The following is a 17,839-nucleotide window of genomic DNA, read 5'->3' on the forward strand; positions in this document are numbered from 1 at the left end:
GTTAGAATAGAAAATAACAATGAGACTGCGACACTGCTAAATACACAATGTATAGTCAAGATTAAATTAAACACGACAATATAGAAAAATATTTATTAAGCTCTTTAATTACGTGCACACAGCTTTTAGAATGGTAGCATTTGATAATATTTATATATCTTCAAGTTTTGTTTTTTAATGCTGACTTTTAAGTCATCTTTTTTCAAGAACTAGAGAACTCTTGTATATAATAAACTGGAAAATGTTTACTGACCCTATTACTGCCAACTATCTCAAAGAGGCAGAACGAATTCAACATAGGCATATTTCAGGCAAAATGCCAAAAAAAAAAAAATTTCAAAGTGAAAATAATTTAAAAACGTGATTCCCTAATTCACTCACCTATTTTTTTTTTTTTTTAACATTCTCAAAGGGTTGTCAGTAAATATTCTAAATACCTCTGGAGCTGTTTTAATGCTTCACTTGTCATTAGCATAACCCTAAAATCCTGACACTGATGCAATATATAGCATGTAGCCAGTACCTTTACTTGAGGCACAAATGTTCTGGCAAACGGTAATACAATATCTAAATGCCACATATGTTAAAACTTCAAGCTTTATTGAGTCACAATGATTTCATCCCTTTTGATCTGCTTTTTCTCCAAGAACATTATTCCCCAGGAGATCCAAGTTCCTCTAGCTGTTTCCTTTGTGTTGTTTCTAGTTCTTCTAGTCTTTTGCGAAGTAGAGAGAGTTCCCTTTGATGCTGTTCCTCCTTAAAAGCACAGAAAAAGAATAAAATAAAAATAAAAAGAATAAAATAAACTCAGAAAAATGGCTGGAAAAATACAGCCTGAGCGGCTCTTTCACTCGGGCCTGCAACATCTGGCATGGAAAGGATGACCATTTTAGCAGTGAGAAGACAGCAGTGCAGGCCAGCTACTAACTAGTCCTCACTTCTCTCCTGCCTCAGGCACTAGCCTTCAGCAAATCCCAAAGTCTGTTCTATCTAGGTATAAAACTCACCAGGGAGTGAATTAGAAAATACTAATGCTTACAGGCCAACGTTCTAACAAGGCTGGAGTTTAATAGCAGTTTAATATAAACAAAGCACTTGGTCAGATTCAATTCAGTGACTAAAATCTTTGGTGCTTATAACATTATAAAATGTAATTACTTATTAACAGTTCATCTTTTGGAAAATCATCCCGTCAATTTGATTCCTTCAACATCTCAGGGAACTAATACAGTAGAACGAGCCCAGGATTTGGAATCAGACAGATTTAGGTTTGACACTCAATTCTGTCACTTATTAACTATGACCTTAGGCAAGTCACTCCATCTCTGACTCAGCTTCCTCATCTGTAAATTGGAATAATAACACCTTCCCTCAAAGTATTTTCCATTAGGTTTAAATATTGTATGGAAAATGCATAATGCAGAGCATTAGTAAATGCTCAGTAGTAGTTAGTAATCCAATGAGCTGTAAACTCTAGGTTACTCAAAGACTCATCAATCAAGTTTCTTCTTTTCAATTGCCCAGGAGATTTCACTCCTAGCACCATCACTAAGGGAAAGAATAGATTCAAATCCACTTTGCTTCCACCAGCAAATTTCTATGGTAAAGAAAGATTTGAGTTTTTAACTCTGAATTTAAACAGGTAAAAACTTACAGAAATGTTAGTGCCTTTTTTTTTTTAAAAAAAAAACATAAATGCTCATACCTGCATATGAGGAGGAAAGGATAGGTCCGTGCCTGGAACCATGGCTGATGACTGAACGCTAACAGGATTGACAGATGCTGTTGGAGGTATGTTAGGAACCAAAATTAAACTTCGAAATTCATTGTGTCTTCTCTGTATGTCCTTTAGTCTTTTTTGAAGCCTTGTATATTCTTCAAATGGAACATTTTGTCTGAAAAAAGAAAAAAAGTGTTTCTATTCTTTAATAGTTATACTGTTTTGTAGAACAGTATGATTCACAGAATTCCAAACTGGAAGAAAACGGACTTCAAAATTGTAAGATTTATCTGTATATGATATATACATAAAACTCTATCTAGAAAGATAAACAGAAATATGACATCTTAATCATATGTATTACTGTTAGCACTGCAAGCTTTCAACTCATTTTTATTTTTTTTTTTAAAGATTTATTTATTTTAGGGTGCCTGGGTGGCTCAGTCTGTTAAACGTCTGCCTTTGGCTCAGGTCATGATCCCAGGGGCTCCCTGCTCAGTGTCTGCTTCTCCCTCTGCCCCTCCCCCTGCTCGTGCTCCCTCTCCCTCAAATAAATTAAATCAAATCTTTAAAAAAAAAGATTTATTTGAGAGAGAGAGGGTAAGAGAGCGCATGCATGCGCATGCACGCATGCAGGGAGGGGGAGGGGGAGAGGGAGAATCTCCAGCAGACTCCCCAATAACCGGGAAGCACAACTCAGGGGCTTGATCTCATGACCCTGAGATCATGACCTGAGCCAAAACCAAGAGGTGGATGCTTCACCAACTGAGCCACCCAGGCAGCCCAACTATCAACTCATTTTAAAGTTTTATTTGCCGATTAATCAAAGATTAAAAATCTTTCAATAGGGGCGCCTGGGTGGCTCAGTCGTTAAGCGTCTGCCTTCGGCTCAGGTCATGGTCCCAGGGTCCTGGGATCGAGCCCCACATCGGGCTCCCCGCTCAGCGGGAAGCCTGCTTCTCTCTCTCCCACTCCCCCTGATTGTGTTCCCTCTCTCGCTGTGTCTCTATCAAATAAATAAATAAAATCTTTAAAAAAAAAAAAAAAATCTTTCAATACTTTTATTTCCACTCCACTCTACCAACCCATGAATCCTGAAACTAAAGACTCCTTAAACCAAAAGGGTGCCTTATTTTATAGAAGGAATCAAGTAGAAAATAGAGAAAATAGTAGGTTGAGTCTTATGAAATTATCATTTTTATAGGTAAAATATAGTCCAATATAGGGAATTACATGTTGTTCAACCTAATTATTAAAAATGTAGCTAATGGGGGTGCCTGGGTGGCACTTAAGCCAACTCTTGGTTTCGGCTCAGGTCATAATCTCAGGGTTGGGAGATCAAGCCCACATGGGACTCTGAGCTGAGCAGAAGCCTGCTAAAGTTTCTCTCTTTCTCTCCCCGCCCCAACCCACCCACACGCACACACACTCACTCCCTGTCTCTCTCTCTCAAATAATTCTTAAAAAAGAAATGTAACTAATGACAAAGGTGAAGCTACCCACCAACTTTAGGGGAAAAGGATTTGGGATAAAAAAGCTAACTTTTCAGGCCTTTACATACCATCACCTTTTTGGACATGAATTTCCTCACCATCAACCACACCACTAATTAAATACAGTTTTCAAAACCACTCAAAGTTCTAGATGATCAGTGCCATGGCTGCCCAATCTTGATAATATTTCAAAATTAATGGTTATAGAAGAGGTAGGAGATTGAATTTTGATTTAAAAGAAATTTGGTGGCTTCTTATTTTGGAACAGTATTATAAAGCTGGCATGAATTTGGGACCCCTGGATAGCTCAGTCAGTTAAGCATCTGACTCTTGATTTTGACTCAGGTCATGATCTCAGGGTTGTGAGACTGAGCCCCATCTGCTTAAGATTTTCTCTCTCCCTCTGCTCTCCCCCCGACTCTCCCGTTCGGAAAGGAAAGGAAAGGAAAGGAAGAAAGAAAAGAAAAAGAAAAGAAAGGGCATGAATTCCATAGTCTATAAACTTCAGGTGTTCCAGAAAAACAACTTCCACATTTTGGTAACAATCACATCCAAGGAAGACAGGTGCACATTCTAAATAAAACATCACTGCTTGGTATTATAGGCAATTTCAGAAAAGTCTGACACTGTCTCGTGCTGAAGGCTACCACTGAAATTAGCTGAATTTAAAAAGTCTGTATTAGCTAGAATCAAATAGGTCATACAATGCCACTACCACTAAGTTAATATGGCAAATCATCTCTGCTCAAACATGCTCATCATGCAGATTAGCTATGTTTGTATGTAAATGAAAAACCAGAAGTTCTGGGCCAATAATATTTTTCCACAACAAGAAATCAAAAATCTTGATTCAAAATTCCAGACACATTTTTGGAACTATGCAATGCTACAACTCTCTTGTCTCAGTAGCAAGAACTCACACCACTCCCGGCTACCAAAGCCAGTGACCTTTCCTGTCAGTCCCAACCATAACACAAATGCCTGGCATGTGTTTAAAGACCTTCTGGTTTGAAGAAACATTCAGCCAGAAAAAAAATAATAAGGATAATGAATTAGGAGTACAACAGTTTTAGAATTCTTTTAAACATAAAAGAAAACAAGTGCATTATAGAGGAAACAATGAAAAAGTACATTTTAAAAGAAAACAAAGTGCATTATACTCAGTATCAAAGTTCTATAATGTCACTATATGGGATATGTATTTATACAAACAATTACCTATTTAACACCTGATTTTCTGTTTCTAATTCTTCTCTCTTTGCCTCTAAGACTTCTACTTTCTCCTGCAGTCTCTTCAATTTGTTTTCATGAAGAGATTTTCTCTAGAAAAAAAAGAAACAATGTGAGCAAATACATTAATACAAAATCTCCTCTTTGAACAAAATATAGAGAGAATATTTTACTCAACAAGAGAAATTTTACTTAGAGGTAAGTATTTTCAGTGAATACTAGGAGGAAAGATTAGTAGATAGGATTCTTATTGAAAACTGCAAAGATAATAAGCCACAAATGTACCTCATATCCTCATTGTGACAAACAGAACTGTTATGAATGCCAAACCAGAAAATGGGTATCAATAACTAAATTGCTGCAAATAAAATATCTAAAAAAGGAAGGAGTCAAATTTTACTAATGAGTTTACCTGTCACCTGATAAGGAATCACAAGCTCTTTATTTTCCCAAAAGATACATGTTTTATGAAAGAACTAAAAATTTAAAATTAAAAGCATGCTTACAATTGATAAATTGTTACCAAAGCAATAAAGGATCAGAAAGCTAAGACAGATTATGGATGCATTTCAGTTTCAAAGTATGCCTTTCTAAATATTAAAAAGAAAAAATTTAAACTTTACAAAGGGAAAATTTTCTAATATGGAAAAATCAGTGTATAATGCAAAAGTGGTATATAAACAAAGGTAATTAGTTTTTCATTTTTATATGAGGTTTTGTTTTTTTATAGAAAAAATATGTATAAATGTTGCAATTGATTTAGTAGCTACAGACCTTTCAGGTATTTGTTTTGTAACTCTTTTACTGAAGTATATCATATATCAGGCTTATAGAAAAATGCACAGAATGTAAACGTAAAGCAAAATGTAAAAGCACAAAGCAAATGCTGACCCTCTTACCTCATGGGTCAAGAGCACTGCCATACCAGAAGTGCCCCGACCCCTCCTCTTTTCAGTTTCTACCCCCTTCTATCCTCTGAAAAGGCAACCAACTAATTTACTTCCAAAGCTAGAGCACAGTTTTGCTGATTTTCATATGACCAGAATCATAGTCTATTTGAAATTCTTTTACAAATGGCTTTTTTCACTCAAGATTGTGAGATGTATTCGTGTTCTTGCTTACAGGAATAGTACCTCACCACATGTTGTCCTGTACTTACGAATATCACAGAGTTTAATGTATCTACCTGGTCCACCACTGGGGGTCATCTTTGGTTATTTCCAGTTGGGAAATAACACTGCTTTGGGCATTCTTTTTCATGCTTCCCATCACTTCCCATCCTCCAGCACCCCAAAAGGTTGCCTTGTGCCTCCTCCCCTCTACCCTGGCAAAGGAACCATTCTTCTGTCCTTAATCACCGTAAGTATATATTTATATGTTTACAGGTAATTTAGAACTCTGTCTATCCACCAATCTACCCGAATTTAAAGAATCATACAGTATATACTCTTCAGTCTCTGGGGTTTTTTGTTGTTGTTAAATATGTTGTCCATATGACTAAGCCATGTTATTGTATGGCAGTTCTTTTCCATTGTTATGTTGTCATCCATTTTATAAATATACATCTTACCCATTCTCATAATGAAAACCAGAACTGTTTCAATGTTGAGGTTATTATGAATAAAGTTTCTATGAACATTCCTTAACATGTTTTTGGTTGATATATGCACTCATTTCTCTTGAGTATATACTCAGGAGTGAGTCACAGCTTTAATAAATACCACCAGTTTTCTAAAGTGGTTCCATTAATTACATGCTCACCAGCAATCTGTGAGCGCAGCCACTATGGAAAACAGTACGCTGGTTCCTAAAAAAATTAAAAATAGAACTACCATATAATCCAGCAATTACATACACAATGGAATATGATTCAGTCATAAAAAAGAAGGAAATCTTGTCATTTGTGGCAACATGGATGGACCCTGAGGGCGTTATGGCAGGCAGAGAAAGAAAAAATACTGTATAACCTCACTTATCTGGAGAACCTAAACAAATGAAACAAGCTCACAGATACAAACAACAAATTGGTGGTTGCCAGAGGCAGGCGGTGAGGGATGGGCAAAATGGGTCAAGGGAGTCAAAAGATACAAATCTTATGTTATAAAGTAAGTCCCAGGGATGTAATACAGCATGATAACTATACTGTATCACGTATTTGGAAGTTGCTACAAGAGTAAACCGTAAAAGTTCTCATCAGAAGAAAAAAAAATTTTTATTTATGTATGGTGATGGATATTAACTAGACTCATTTATTGTGATCATTTCACAATATATAAAAATATCAAATCATTATGTTGTCTACCTGAAACTGACATGTTAATATGTCAATTATCTCTCAAAAAAAAAGACTGTTGAACCCTGTAATAGCCTAAGAAGGCAAACACAACAAAATGATTCATATGAGTACTTAAATTTAGTTATTATTCACAGAATTGCTAGGAATAGTAAAATAGGATAACAAAAAAATCCCCTATTTGTTACTTGACCTTTTTCCAGCAATTTTAAATTGTACGTAACAGCTTGATAGATGTTTGCATTTTTATTCATATACAATCATGTCATGTGTGAATGACAATTTTACTTCCTCCTTTCCACTCTTTATAAATCTTTTATTTCTTTTTCTTGTCTTATTATACTAGCTAGGACCTCCAATGAAATGTTAAACAAAATGGTGATAGTTCACATACTTGTCTTGTTCCTGGACTTGGGTGGGTGGAGGGACACATTCAATATTTAATCAGTAAGTATGATGTTAGATGTAGGACTTTTGTAGTTACAAAATCCCTTCTATTCCTATTTTAATGAGTTTACTGTGAAAGGATGTTAAATTTTGTCAGATTTTTATGTCTATTAAGATGATCACAATAGTTTTTCTTCTTTGTTCTGTTACAGTGTTGAATTATACTAATCAATTTTGAATGTTAAGCTACTTTATATTCCTAGAATAAACCCTACATGTTCATGGTATATTATCATTTTTATATATCACCAGATTCAGTTTACTAGTATTTAAGACTTTTACATCTGTTTATGATGTCATAAACCCAACAATGTTGGGTTCTAACCTTATATAAGAAGTGGGGATGTTTTCCTTTCTATTTCCTGGGAAAGTCTGTGTTAAGAATGGTATTATTTCTTAAGTATTTGGTAGAATTTATCAGTGAAGCCAAATGAACCAGGCATTTTCTCTATGGAAGGTTTTAAATTATGGATTCCATTTACTTAACAGATACAGGACTATTCAGATTACCTAATTCTTCCTGTATTAGTTTTGTTAAGATGTTCCTCAAAGAATTTGTTCATCTAAACTGCATAATTAGCACAGTTATTTATATAATATTCTTATTGTTTTAATATCTATAATAGGGCCACCTGACTGGCTCGGTCGGTAGAGCAAGCAACTCTTGATCTCAGAGTTGTAATTTGAGCCCCACGTTGGGTGTAGAGATTACTTAGAATCTTGGGAAAAAAAGAAAGAAAGAAATATAGTGATACCCCTTTTTCATTCATGATATTGTTCATCTGTGTTTACTTCCTACCTATATTGTGGGGAGTTAGGAAAAAATGAGTCTAAGGCTTTATCAATTTTATTAATCTTTTAAAAGCTGATTTTTTAAAAAAAAAAAATTAGCCCTTGGTATTTAAAATTTTCTCTAGCGTATATTTTGTTTCATTGATTTCTGGTCATATCTTGAGAATGATGATGGTGTCTGCAGTTAAATCTATCCACTAAGTTCATAATTCAGTTATTGTGTATTTTAGTTCTAAACTTGCTATTTATTTTAATGGTTTTGTTTTCTGGAGCAATTCTCAAGCTTTTATTTTCTAAGCCTAAAACAATATGTTAGTTTTAAATTCTATATCTGATAACTTCATTACCTGGATCCTCTACTGGGGAGTCTGTTTTTATTGGTTATCATTTCTCTTGCTTTTCAGTGTTATTTCCTCATGTGGTTGGGATGATGTTGATGATGATGATGACGATTATTCTTTATTAATAGAGTTAAAGTAGTTTTGGGTTTGCACAGAAAAATGTAACAGTAGAGAGTTCCCATATACTACCCCCTTCACAGTTTCCCCTATTACTAACATCTTACATGGATGTGGTACATTTACTAATGAATCAATACTGAAATAATATTATTAACTAAAGTCCATAGCTGACATGAAGTTTCAATCTTTGTGTTGTACAGTTCTATAGGTTTTGACAAATGCATGATATCATGTATCCACTATTATGGTATTATACGGAATAGTTTCACAGCCCTACAAAATTCCCTTGCTCTACCTATTCATCCTTACCCCTACCCTCTCCACCCCTGGCAACCACTGGAGTTTTTTTTCTGTCTCCATAGTTTTGCCTTTTCCAGAATGTCACATAGTTGAAATCATTCAGTATATAGTCTTTTCAGACTGGTTTCCTTCACACCAAGCAACATGAACTTAAGGTTCCTCCACATCTTTGCATGGGTTGACAGCTCATTTGTTTTTATTGCTAAATAAAAATATCCACTGTATGGACGTAGAACAGTTCTTTTTTTTTAATCCATTTAGCTATTGAAGGATATCTTGCTTACTTCCAAGTTTTGACAAATAATGAATAAAGCTGCTATAAACGTTTATGTGTTTTTTTGTGTGTGAACATAAGTTTTCAATGCATTTGAATAAATATCTAGGAGCATGATTGCCGGATGGTCTGGTTTGACTATGTCTAACTTTGTAAGAAACTACCAAAGTGTATTCCAAAATGGCTGTACCCTGTTCCCATTCCACACAATGAATGAGAGTTTCTATTTGTTCCTATCTTTGTCACTGTTTAGTACAGTCGGTGTTTCAGATTTTAGCCATTCTAATAGGTATGCAGTGGTATCTGTGTTTATTATTTATATTTTATTTATTTATGCTTATTTTTAATTTTTTATTTATTATATATTTTAAAACTATGGAAACAATTTGAAGTTTATAATGTTATTTTCCCCCAAAGTAGATTTACATTTGTTTCTTGCAGGCAGCTAGAAACACTAACAATTTGGATAAATTTAATCTAATTATAAGGACTGACATTATCTGAAGCTATGTTTCAATACTTGCAAGGGCTAGGCTATTTCCAGTTCATTCTTAGTCCAAGGGTATATCCTTCCCCTTCGGGGTCCCAACCCAAAGTACTAGCATACTTAGACCTGAGATCCTCTCTCTGGCAAATTCTGAACTCCAATTTTTGTTCCCCAAGCCCTGTGAAGTTGTCAAAAGCTTTGCTTCACTTCTCAGCCTCTCAGCTGTCTCTTCAGGAAACAGCAGTTTCCTCTAAGGGAAAAGCAACCTCACATGGCCATGCTCACCTCTCTCTGTTTCCTACCTCTCCAGGATCTTGGCCTCCTAATTCTTTGCTGCCCTCTGTGGAGATATTTTTTTAAATACTTTGTCCGATTCTTCTAGTTTTCATGTGGAGAGCTGATCCACATTATTTCCTAGTCTGTCATTATCAAAAGCATATGCTCCTTTTAGGAATTTTAGTCCAACTAGTAGCAGACATTGTAAAGATGAAAATGCTTAATACTTCATTATTGTATGATTGTTATAAACCTGCAATCTTAAAACTTCTCCATTATATCTCCAAATAGTTATATTTCTCCGTTTTTATTGCTCATTTAAACTGTAATACAAAATTTATCATCAAATCTTAAGTATACACACACACACACACACACACAGTACACATTAACTGGGCCCTATATTAACTATGGGCAATACAAAATATAGGGATTTCTGAAGGGAATTCCAGTCTATGAGTACCAAATCATGAGAAAGGGCTTTCTGGAAAGGATAAGAAATTAATTAGGGAGAATCTGTAATACTATGGGGATGTGGATCTGCCTGAAGGTTCTCCAGCAAGGGACTGATAAGTAAAAGATACTGTTTTGAGAAGTTTGATATGGCATCAGTATATGAGATAGACTCTGAAGTTTGCCTCTTAAGAGGCAAATCTGGAGATAAAGCTTCAAGTCAGAGTTCAGGACAATGGTGTCTTCATCCTGATCACTGTAAAACAACCAACCATTTACTGAGCACTTACTAGGTGCCAGGAAATGAGCTAGAATGCAATAAAAGCACTGGTTGGTTAGTTAACTAAAAGACCCAGTGAATGCCTTAGACCCCCTCACTATAATCATTTCTTTGCAGACACCCTCAGTACCTTGACCCAAGTCTCCCTCTTCTTCAAACTCACCTGGAAAAACTTGGGACTTTCATTAAATACAACTCTCTACTGACTGCATGTCTGGACCTACACAACTGAACACAGTTGGCAAACACACATACAACTATGCACTGTGCTACCTGACGCTCCTCCCTAATTTTCCTAATCCAATCACTCTCCCGAAGTCTCATGTTCTTTTACAACTTCTTGTCTCTCCTCAGATATCTAACACCTGCATTCTTCACAGTCTGAGCTAAAGACGTGGATTCTTTTTTGCACTAAGAAAACTGTAGCCATCAGGAGAAAATTTCCACACATCTATCAATTTACCAGAAATTTATAATCATATATTTTGCCTTTTTCCCAGTTATAATAGATACACTGTGTTTCTACGCCTTCCACCTCTCAATTGCTGCTAAAGAATATCATTTGTGCAATTGTCCCCTTTCTCCTGCATCACTGATTTTCCCCTTGCTACTGAATCATTCTATAATTCACCCCTCCCTTAAAAGAAGTCTTTGAACTCACAACCCTCCCTAGCTACCACCCCAGTTCTCTACTTTTTACGACGAAATTCCTTAGACAAACTCTATCTTCCACTTCAATCTGGCAACAACTCTTGACAAGGCCACCAACAATCACTGCATAGCCAAATGAATCCCTAGTCTTCATATTGCTATTTTATCATCTTACTCTCAACGTCATTTGATATAGTTGATCTTTCTTGAAGCACTTTTCTTCACTTGGCATCCAGTAGCTTCTTGGTTCTCCTAGTTTTCTTTTCTTATTCCTTTTCTTCTCAACTTCTAAACTTCGGCATTCCTCAAAGCTCAATCCTCAGACCCATTCTCTTCTTAGTCTTCCTTTACTTTCTAGTTGACTTCATTCAACCCCTTTGCTTTCAATACCATTTATCTGATGAGAACTCCCAAGTCTTTATTTCTAGTCTAGTCTTCCTTCCTGAATTCCCAATTCATGTATCCACCAGACTAGTGAACATCTCCACGTGGAAGTCTAATGGGTATCTCAAAGAGCTAACATGTCCAAAAGAAGCATCTTTATTTTACTGCCAAACCCATTCCTTCTAAAGTCTTTCCCATGTCAGTAAATAGCAACTCTATTTTAACAAAGTGCTCAAGCCCAGCATCTTAGGTCATCTTTGATTTACATCTTTCATGCTCTATAACTATTGTAAACTCCACCTTTAAAATATAGACAGAATCTGACTACCACTCCACTATTTGTCCCTCTACACAACAGCCAGAGATTCTTCTAATATATAATTCAGATTTTATTATTTTTCAATTTAGAACTCTCCATTGTGTTCCTACCACATTTAGAATAAAAACCAAAGAATAAAAACATCACCTGGTCTACTACTTCTCTCCATTCCAGCTACCTAGCTCTCCTTCTTTGCATTCCTTCAACATACAAAGCAGACTCCTGCCACTCTCTTTTTACTTGCTATTCTGTCTGGAATACTGTTCCCCTACATATAGAACACGGCATCTTCCCCTCAGGTCTCTGCTCAAATGTTACCTTATCAAAAAAGCCTTCCCTGACCACCTATTTAAAAAAGCACCCTCTATCCCCCTTAGTTTTCCTGTTAGCACACATCTCCACCTGACAAATATTTGTTTCTTTACTCTGTCATCCACCCACTGCAATGTAAACTCCTCAGCACAATCTTTATTTCTCTATTCCAGTGAACGAAACTACCAGATGGATACAGAAGTAGGTACTCAATAAATTTCTTGAATAAATTGGCTAAATGAATACAGAGAAACCTGGTAGTGGATAGAGCCTGAGTTAGGATGTTAGCAACAGGAATAAAAGGAAATGAGGTGAAGGGAAAAAATGCAAGACACATTATAAAGGAAGAATTCATAGGCCCGAGTGACTGTACTGGGTTGAGTGGTGTCTCCCAAATATTCATGTCCACCGAGAACCTCAGAATGTGACCATGATATAGAAAGAAATTTATTTGGTCTTTGTCCTGCGTTTCTAGCACAGAGTTCCTAAAATCCTTGGAATTTCCTGAGTGACAGGAGTGTCTTTTGTTATTCATAGACTAACAATGAATAGCTGTCATCTTTGATTTACATCTTTCATGCTCTACAACTATTGTAAACTCCACAAGACACATAGGGAGAACACCAGATGAGGACAGAGGGACAGAATGAAATGATATGCCTACAAGCCAAGGAAAACTCAGGGATTGCTAGCAACCACCAGAAGCTAGGAGAGAAGTGTGGAACAGATCCAGCCTTTGGAGGGAGCATGGCCCTACAGGCATCTTGATTTTGGACTTCTGACCTCCAAGACTATGAAATAATACCTTTCTGATGTTTTAAGCCACACAGTTTGCAGTATTTGTTACAGCAGCCCTTGGAAACCAATACAGTGACTAGATATGGGGGAGGGGTGAATCAAAGGTTTGAAGCATAAGTGATAGGAAGAATGACATTCTACTGAAAGAAATGAAAGTTCAGAGGGGAAACTGGCTGTAAGGAATGATTTTAATTTTGATTTTAGTGGTCCAATACAATCACAGCATTGTCAAGTGGATGCCTTAGTGTTACAAGTATTATTACAACACAAAGGAGCAATAGAAAAATCAAAAGAACACTAATACAAGAACCAAACCTGGGATTCCTCTTTTACCACCTTATTGCCAAATTCAATGAACTCTTTTCAGTAATCATGCTAAATGACCATTTATCTTTGATACCTTTCTTTTCCTGTGACTTTTACAACACCATACCATAGCTTCTACCTCTATGACCATTCCTCTACTAAATCTAGTTCCTCTTTCTAAGTCAACTTAATTCTTAGTCCTTTTATTCTTCAGTCATCTCCAAAATCTCAAGGGTCTAATTCTTTATCTTTAATCTGAATTACTGATCTCCATGCTTTACATTCCATTATTTCTAGTTACTTACATGGTACCCTCACTTAAGAGGCTGGGACATGAGTACAGGGATGTGCCACCTTCACTTCAGTTCTGACATGTGTTTGGTGGAACTTATCTTCTCTTTCTACTCCAGTTGACATGTGTTCTCTCCCTACTCCATCATGACAACTCCATTTATATCCTCTCACAACTAAAACACTTCATATTTTTTCTTCCTTCTTATTTAGCACCATATGCTATAACTTTTAAAATAATTCTAAAGTGTCACCTTTTACCTTCATTCCTATATCACAAGCCCAAATTCCACACTTCTTACCTCATTGTATTAAAATAGCTTCCTAACTGGTCTTCCTGTCTTCAGGCTTTCTTCTCCCTGAACCTGGTCTCAAACTTTAGTGTCCAAACAGATCACCTGAGAGTGACTATTAGTATTCTTTAGGTATTGCATGTATCTTATTTCTCCAACTAGATTATATGGTCATCAAAAGCAGGAATTAATCATGGCTTCTATTTTCCCCTACGTGTAGAATATAATGCTAGGCCACACAACATATTCAACAGATATTTTACAACTTCAAGACTACAGTTCATTTTTTTTCCCCAAAAACATTCATAACAATAATCTAATCAAGAATAATTTCAGAGAAATATACCTTAGAATATAAATAACAAGTTGTCATCTCAAGTGCCTCAAAAGGAAAAGTACAACCCACTGTGCTCAAACCAAGAGATCTCTCTTCATACTCACACTTCAACAATGTATAGAGAAAAACATACCCAGAAGCCAACAGTCACAAAAAGGCATTCCAACTCAAGATACCTGGTCAAGTTTTTCCAAACAAATCAACACAGCAAAATATCATTATACAAAGATCTTACCCAAAAACACTTATCAGAAATGACATAAGCTTTGTGCATAAACAAACATACTCAGATGGCAGTAAGCCATCTTTTCTAGCCTCAGGGGAAAAATAAAGCTGTTACTCCCCAGTTATAAGAATCACACACTAAAGGATTATGATTTCTGCCCTACAGTTAATATTCTGTGACTTGTTTTAAGTCTTACTGCATAACAAAGTTATGATTTTTGTCATGTAAAGAACTTAAAGTCTATTGCACTCTTAAGAATTATTTGTGTCATCTTACAGCCAAAATTTTCATTTAGAAGCATTATCTTTAACTTGAATGGGAAAGAGTTTGAATTAAAGAAATTAACTTTATAGTGATTATTCTACCATGAGAAATAAGACCCATATGGGTACAATGAAGAAAAAAGCAGTTAAGTATTTGGAATCAAAGAAATTGGGAAATTAAAAGAGTAAAAGCACAGAAAGAACACAGGATTAAGAACAGAAAAATGTAAATTTTAGTTATGGCACTGAATCTTACTAGTCAAGTAATCTTGGCTACCTACCACTTCAGTTTCCTAATCTATAAGAACTATCTGAATGCTAAAATCCCCCAGCCCTAAAATTATATGTACTCACAGACTTTTTATAGTATTTCTATGTAACATATATTGTCTATTTTCCCACTTTAAAGCTATAAGCCTCTAAGGAAGTGTCCCACAAGCTCTGGGTCATAATTATTCACTGAATTGAACTTAACAATTTCCTATGACTTAAAATCGTAACTCACAGATCATATTTCTTAAAATGATATGGATATTTCCTATGTTCACACCCATCATTTGGCAGGTATTTCAGTAGAAAAAAAAAATTCACCCCAGGTCACAATATTGATGAAAGGTTATTTTGCCAGGTTTCTTAAATTATCAGCTCTTCCCCTCTTTCTAGTATACTTAGCTGGTAATCTCTCTCACCACTGGATGTCACTTTTGCTCCAAAAGAAGTCAACCCAAACTAACCTCAGTAGTAATTAGAATCTGATCTCCAGAATACTTACCTCTAAAACCTTAACATAAACGTTTCTCTGTGAAAGATAAAATCAGCTTTTATAATTTCTACCGATTTTTGGCTAAAATCTGGCTTTAGATGCTTCTAGGCTTCAAACAGTACAAGTTACCATAAGTAAAATTTCTAAGATCATCCCAAGCCATAAAACACTTCACTGAAATCCCATTAATACCCATAAGTACTCAGTACTTATATGGACAGAAAGAAAAAGAAATGACAGACACAGGGGGAAAATCAAAGACAGTGTTTGTATCTGAGTATAAAACACTGAGAGTCCCAGACAGTAAATGCTGTTTTCTAATCTCAATGTTATACTACTTCCAGCATTATGGGAAGAGAGAAGCAATATTCAGATATCAAGAAAGTGGGGAAACAATGACTTGTAGACTTCTCCTACTGTCACTCCAACTATCAGGATGCATTTGGCAGTTGGATCCAGTTACCATAAATGGGTGACTAGGAACTGTGTCTTTGGTTTCCAAATTCAGAATATGTAAATGATATACAGTTCTCTTCTCTTATGTAAATATGAAGAGCTAACCTTCCCAATAAACGTACAGACTAATATTAAGATACTGGTGTGCCTATGCCTAGAAGCGCCTTCCTCTCATCTCAGACCTTCTTGCCTCCCCAAAACAAATGCCCTTACTAATGGAACTTATCAAATGGGGGCATGTTACATCATTTATGGGATTTTTTTAATGCTACTCCCCACCCCCCACTTCCATACACATGCACCAAATCTTGTTGAAAATAAGTGCTGAATCACTGCACCATGAGTCATGGTTATTGATGGGGCCATGCTACATTCCTTGGGTTTTCTGCAATAGAAAAGAAGTTGTAAACCACTGACTTAGATGAATCATCTGATTATATTATTTCCATGATGCTCTGAACTATTTCCAAGAAAACAAAGTTTTTAGGTTATGGAGCAAATACGCTTGCAAAGTGAAACTTAAAAAAGATCACAGCTGTGGTAACTATAACGGCTGTTTCAGAAGCCGGGGCGGGGGTGGGGGGGCAACTTTCTCCTGGGGCAAGGAGATACTTGCTCCCTCATTTCTGAGTTGGAAACAAAAAAGCATTTTAACCACAAAAAGGATGTTACAAACAAGTATTAGTTAAGCATAGCTAAAACAGACCCAATCGCCCTGTAATCTTATTAAGTGCACAATGAGTTAAATAAGACTTACATGGGCTGGTCTAGAAACTTTATCAATGAAAAAACACCGTGGGGAAAATGCATTTCGGCTCTGAAAAACCGACTTGGAACAAGAAATTTAGAAATAAACCTGTTAAGCAGTTTGCATTTTCCCAATTTATCTCTGCAAGGTTGACAGCAAAATGTCACGTTTAAATATCAAATTAAACATACATGAAATCTCAGTTTTAATTACATTTTATTCTCCCAGAATAGTTAATTATATTTTACTTTATAGCAATCACTTTAATAAGAACCACTTGCCTTTTTCTGGGCAATTGCAGCTCGCTGCAGTTTTTCTTTAGCTTGATTATACTTTTCTTCTCTGTCAGTTATACGTTCCTGAAGCTTATGCTTTTCTTCCAACCACTGTATCTGTTTCTCTTCCAAAGTCCTGTCAAAAGAATGTATGCAAAACACGGAAGTTAACTCTTAAGATTAAATAGATATTATCTCAAGTATAATCAAACTCACTACCTGCTTCACTACATTGTTAAGTATCCAACTGTGGGTTCTCTTACATGGTCACGTATTTGCTAGTTCTCTCATTACTGAATACCTCTTGTGAACCAGGCACTGTGCTGACAACAGTGTGTATACTACGCCATTTTTCTTCACAATAACCCCTTGAGTTAAGTACTTCTATCATCTCCATTTTATAGATAAGGAAACTGAAGCCTAGAAAGTAAACAAATTTGCTTAAAGACTTACACCTAGGGCGCGCCTGAGTGGCTTAGTGGATTAAGCGTCTGGCTACGGCTCAGGTCATGATCTCAGGGTCCTGGGATAGAGCCCCACGTCGGGCTCCCTGCTCAATGAGGAGTCTGCTTAAGACTTACACCTAATTAACAGCAGGACAAACACTTGATAACCAGCTTTGAACCATGATAACCACCAAGCTATAAAAACTGAATCTAGCATGGGTGATGGGTATTAAGAAGGGCACTTGTGATGAGCACTGGGTGTTTTATCTAAGTGATAAATCACTAAACTCTACTCCTGAAACTAAAACTATACTATATGCCAACTAACTAGAATTTAAATAAAAACTTGAAACATTAAAAAAAACCAAACCAACTGGGTCTAATAAAACTGGCTAAAAATCAACCCAGGATTGAAAAATCAACGCAGGATGTTTTCTGAATAGAATAAAATTCATATAAATGGTA

General features: G+C 35.9%; 1 protein-coding gene across 4 annotated transcripts in view; it reads right to left on the reverse strand.

Annotated features, from left to right (window-relative positions):
- Positions 1-89: 89 nt before the first annotated feature.
- The window catches only part of CEP83 (centrosomal protein 83), a 131,245-nt gene continuing 113,495 nt past the window's right edge, over positions 90-17,839 (reverse strand). For all 4 annotated transcript variants that reach the window (XM_032416713.1, XM_032416710.1, XM_032416711.1 and 1 more), the window contains 4 exons: positions 16,935-17,064; positions 4,432-4,535; positions 1,706-1,895; positions 90-756 (listed from right to left, as the gene is read on the reverse strand). In XM_032416713.1, the coding sequence (XP_032272604.1) occupies positions 652-756; positions 1,706-1,895; positions 4,432-4,535; positions 16,935-17,064 (529 nt within the window). In that variant the 3' untranslated portion in view covers positions 90-651. The remainder of the gene's footprint in view (positions 757-1,705; positions 1,896-4,431; positions 4,536-16,934; positions 17,065-17,839) is intronic.

Source organism: Phoca vitulina, unplaced genomic scaffold (assembly GCF_004348235.1).
Source record: "Phoca vitulina isolate PV1807 unplaced genomic scaffold, GSC_HSeal_1.0 scaffold19, whole genome shotgun sequence".
NCBI classification, from domain to species: Eukaryota; Metazoa; Chordata; class Mammalia; order Carnivora; family Phocidae; genus Phoca; species Phoca vitulina.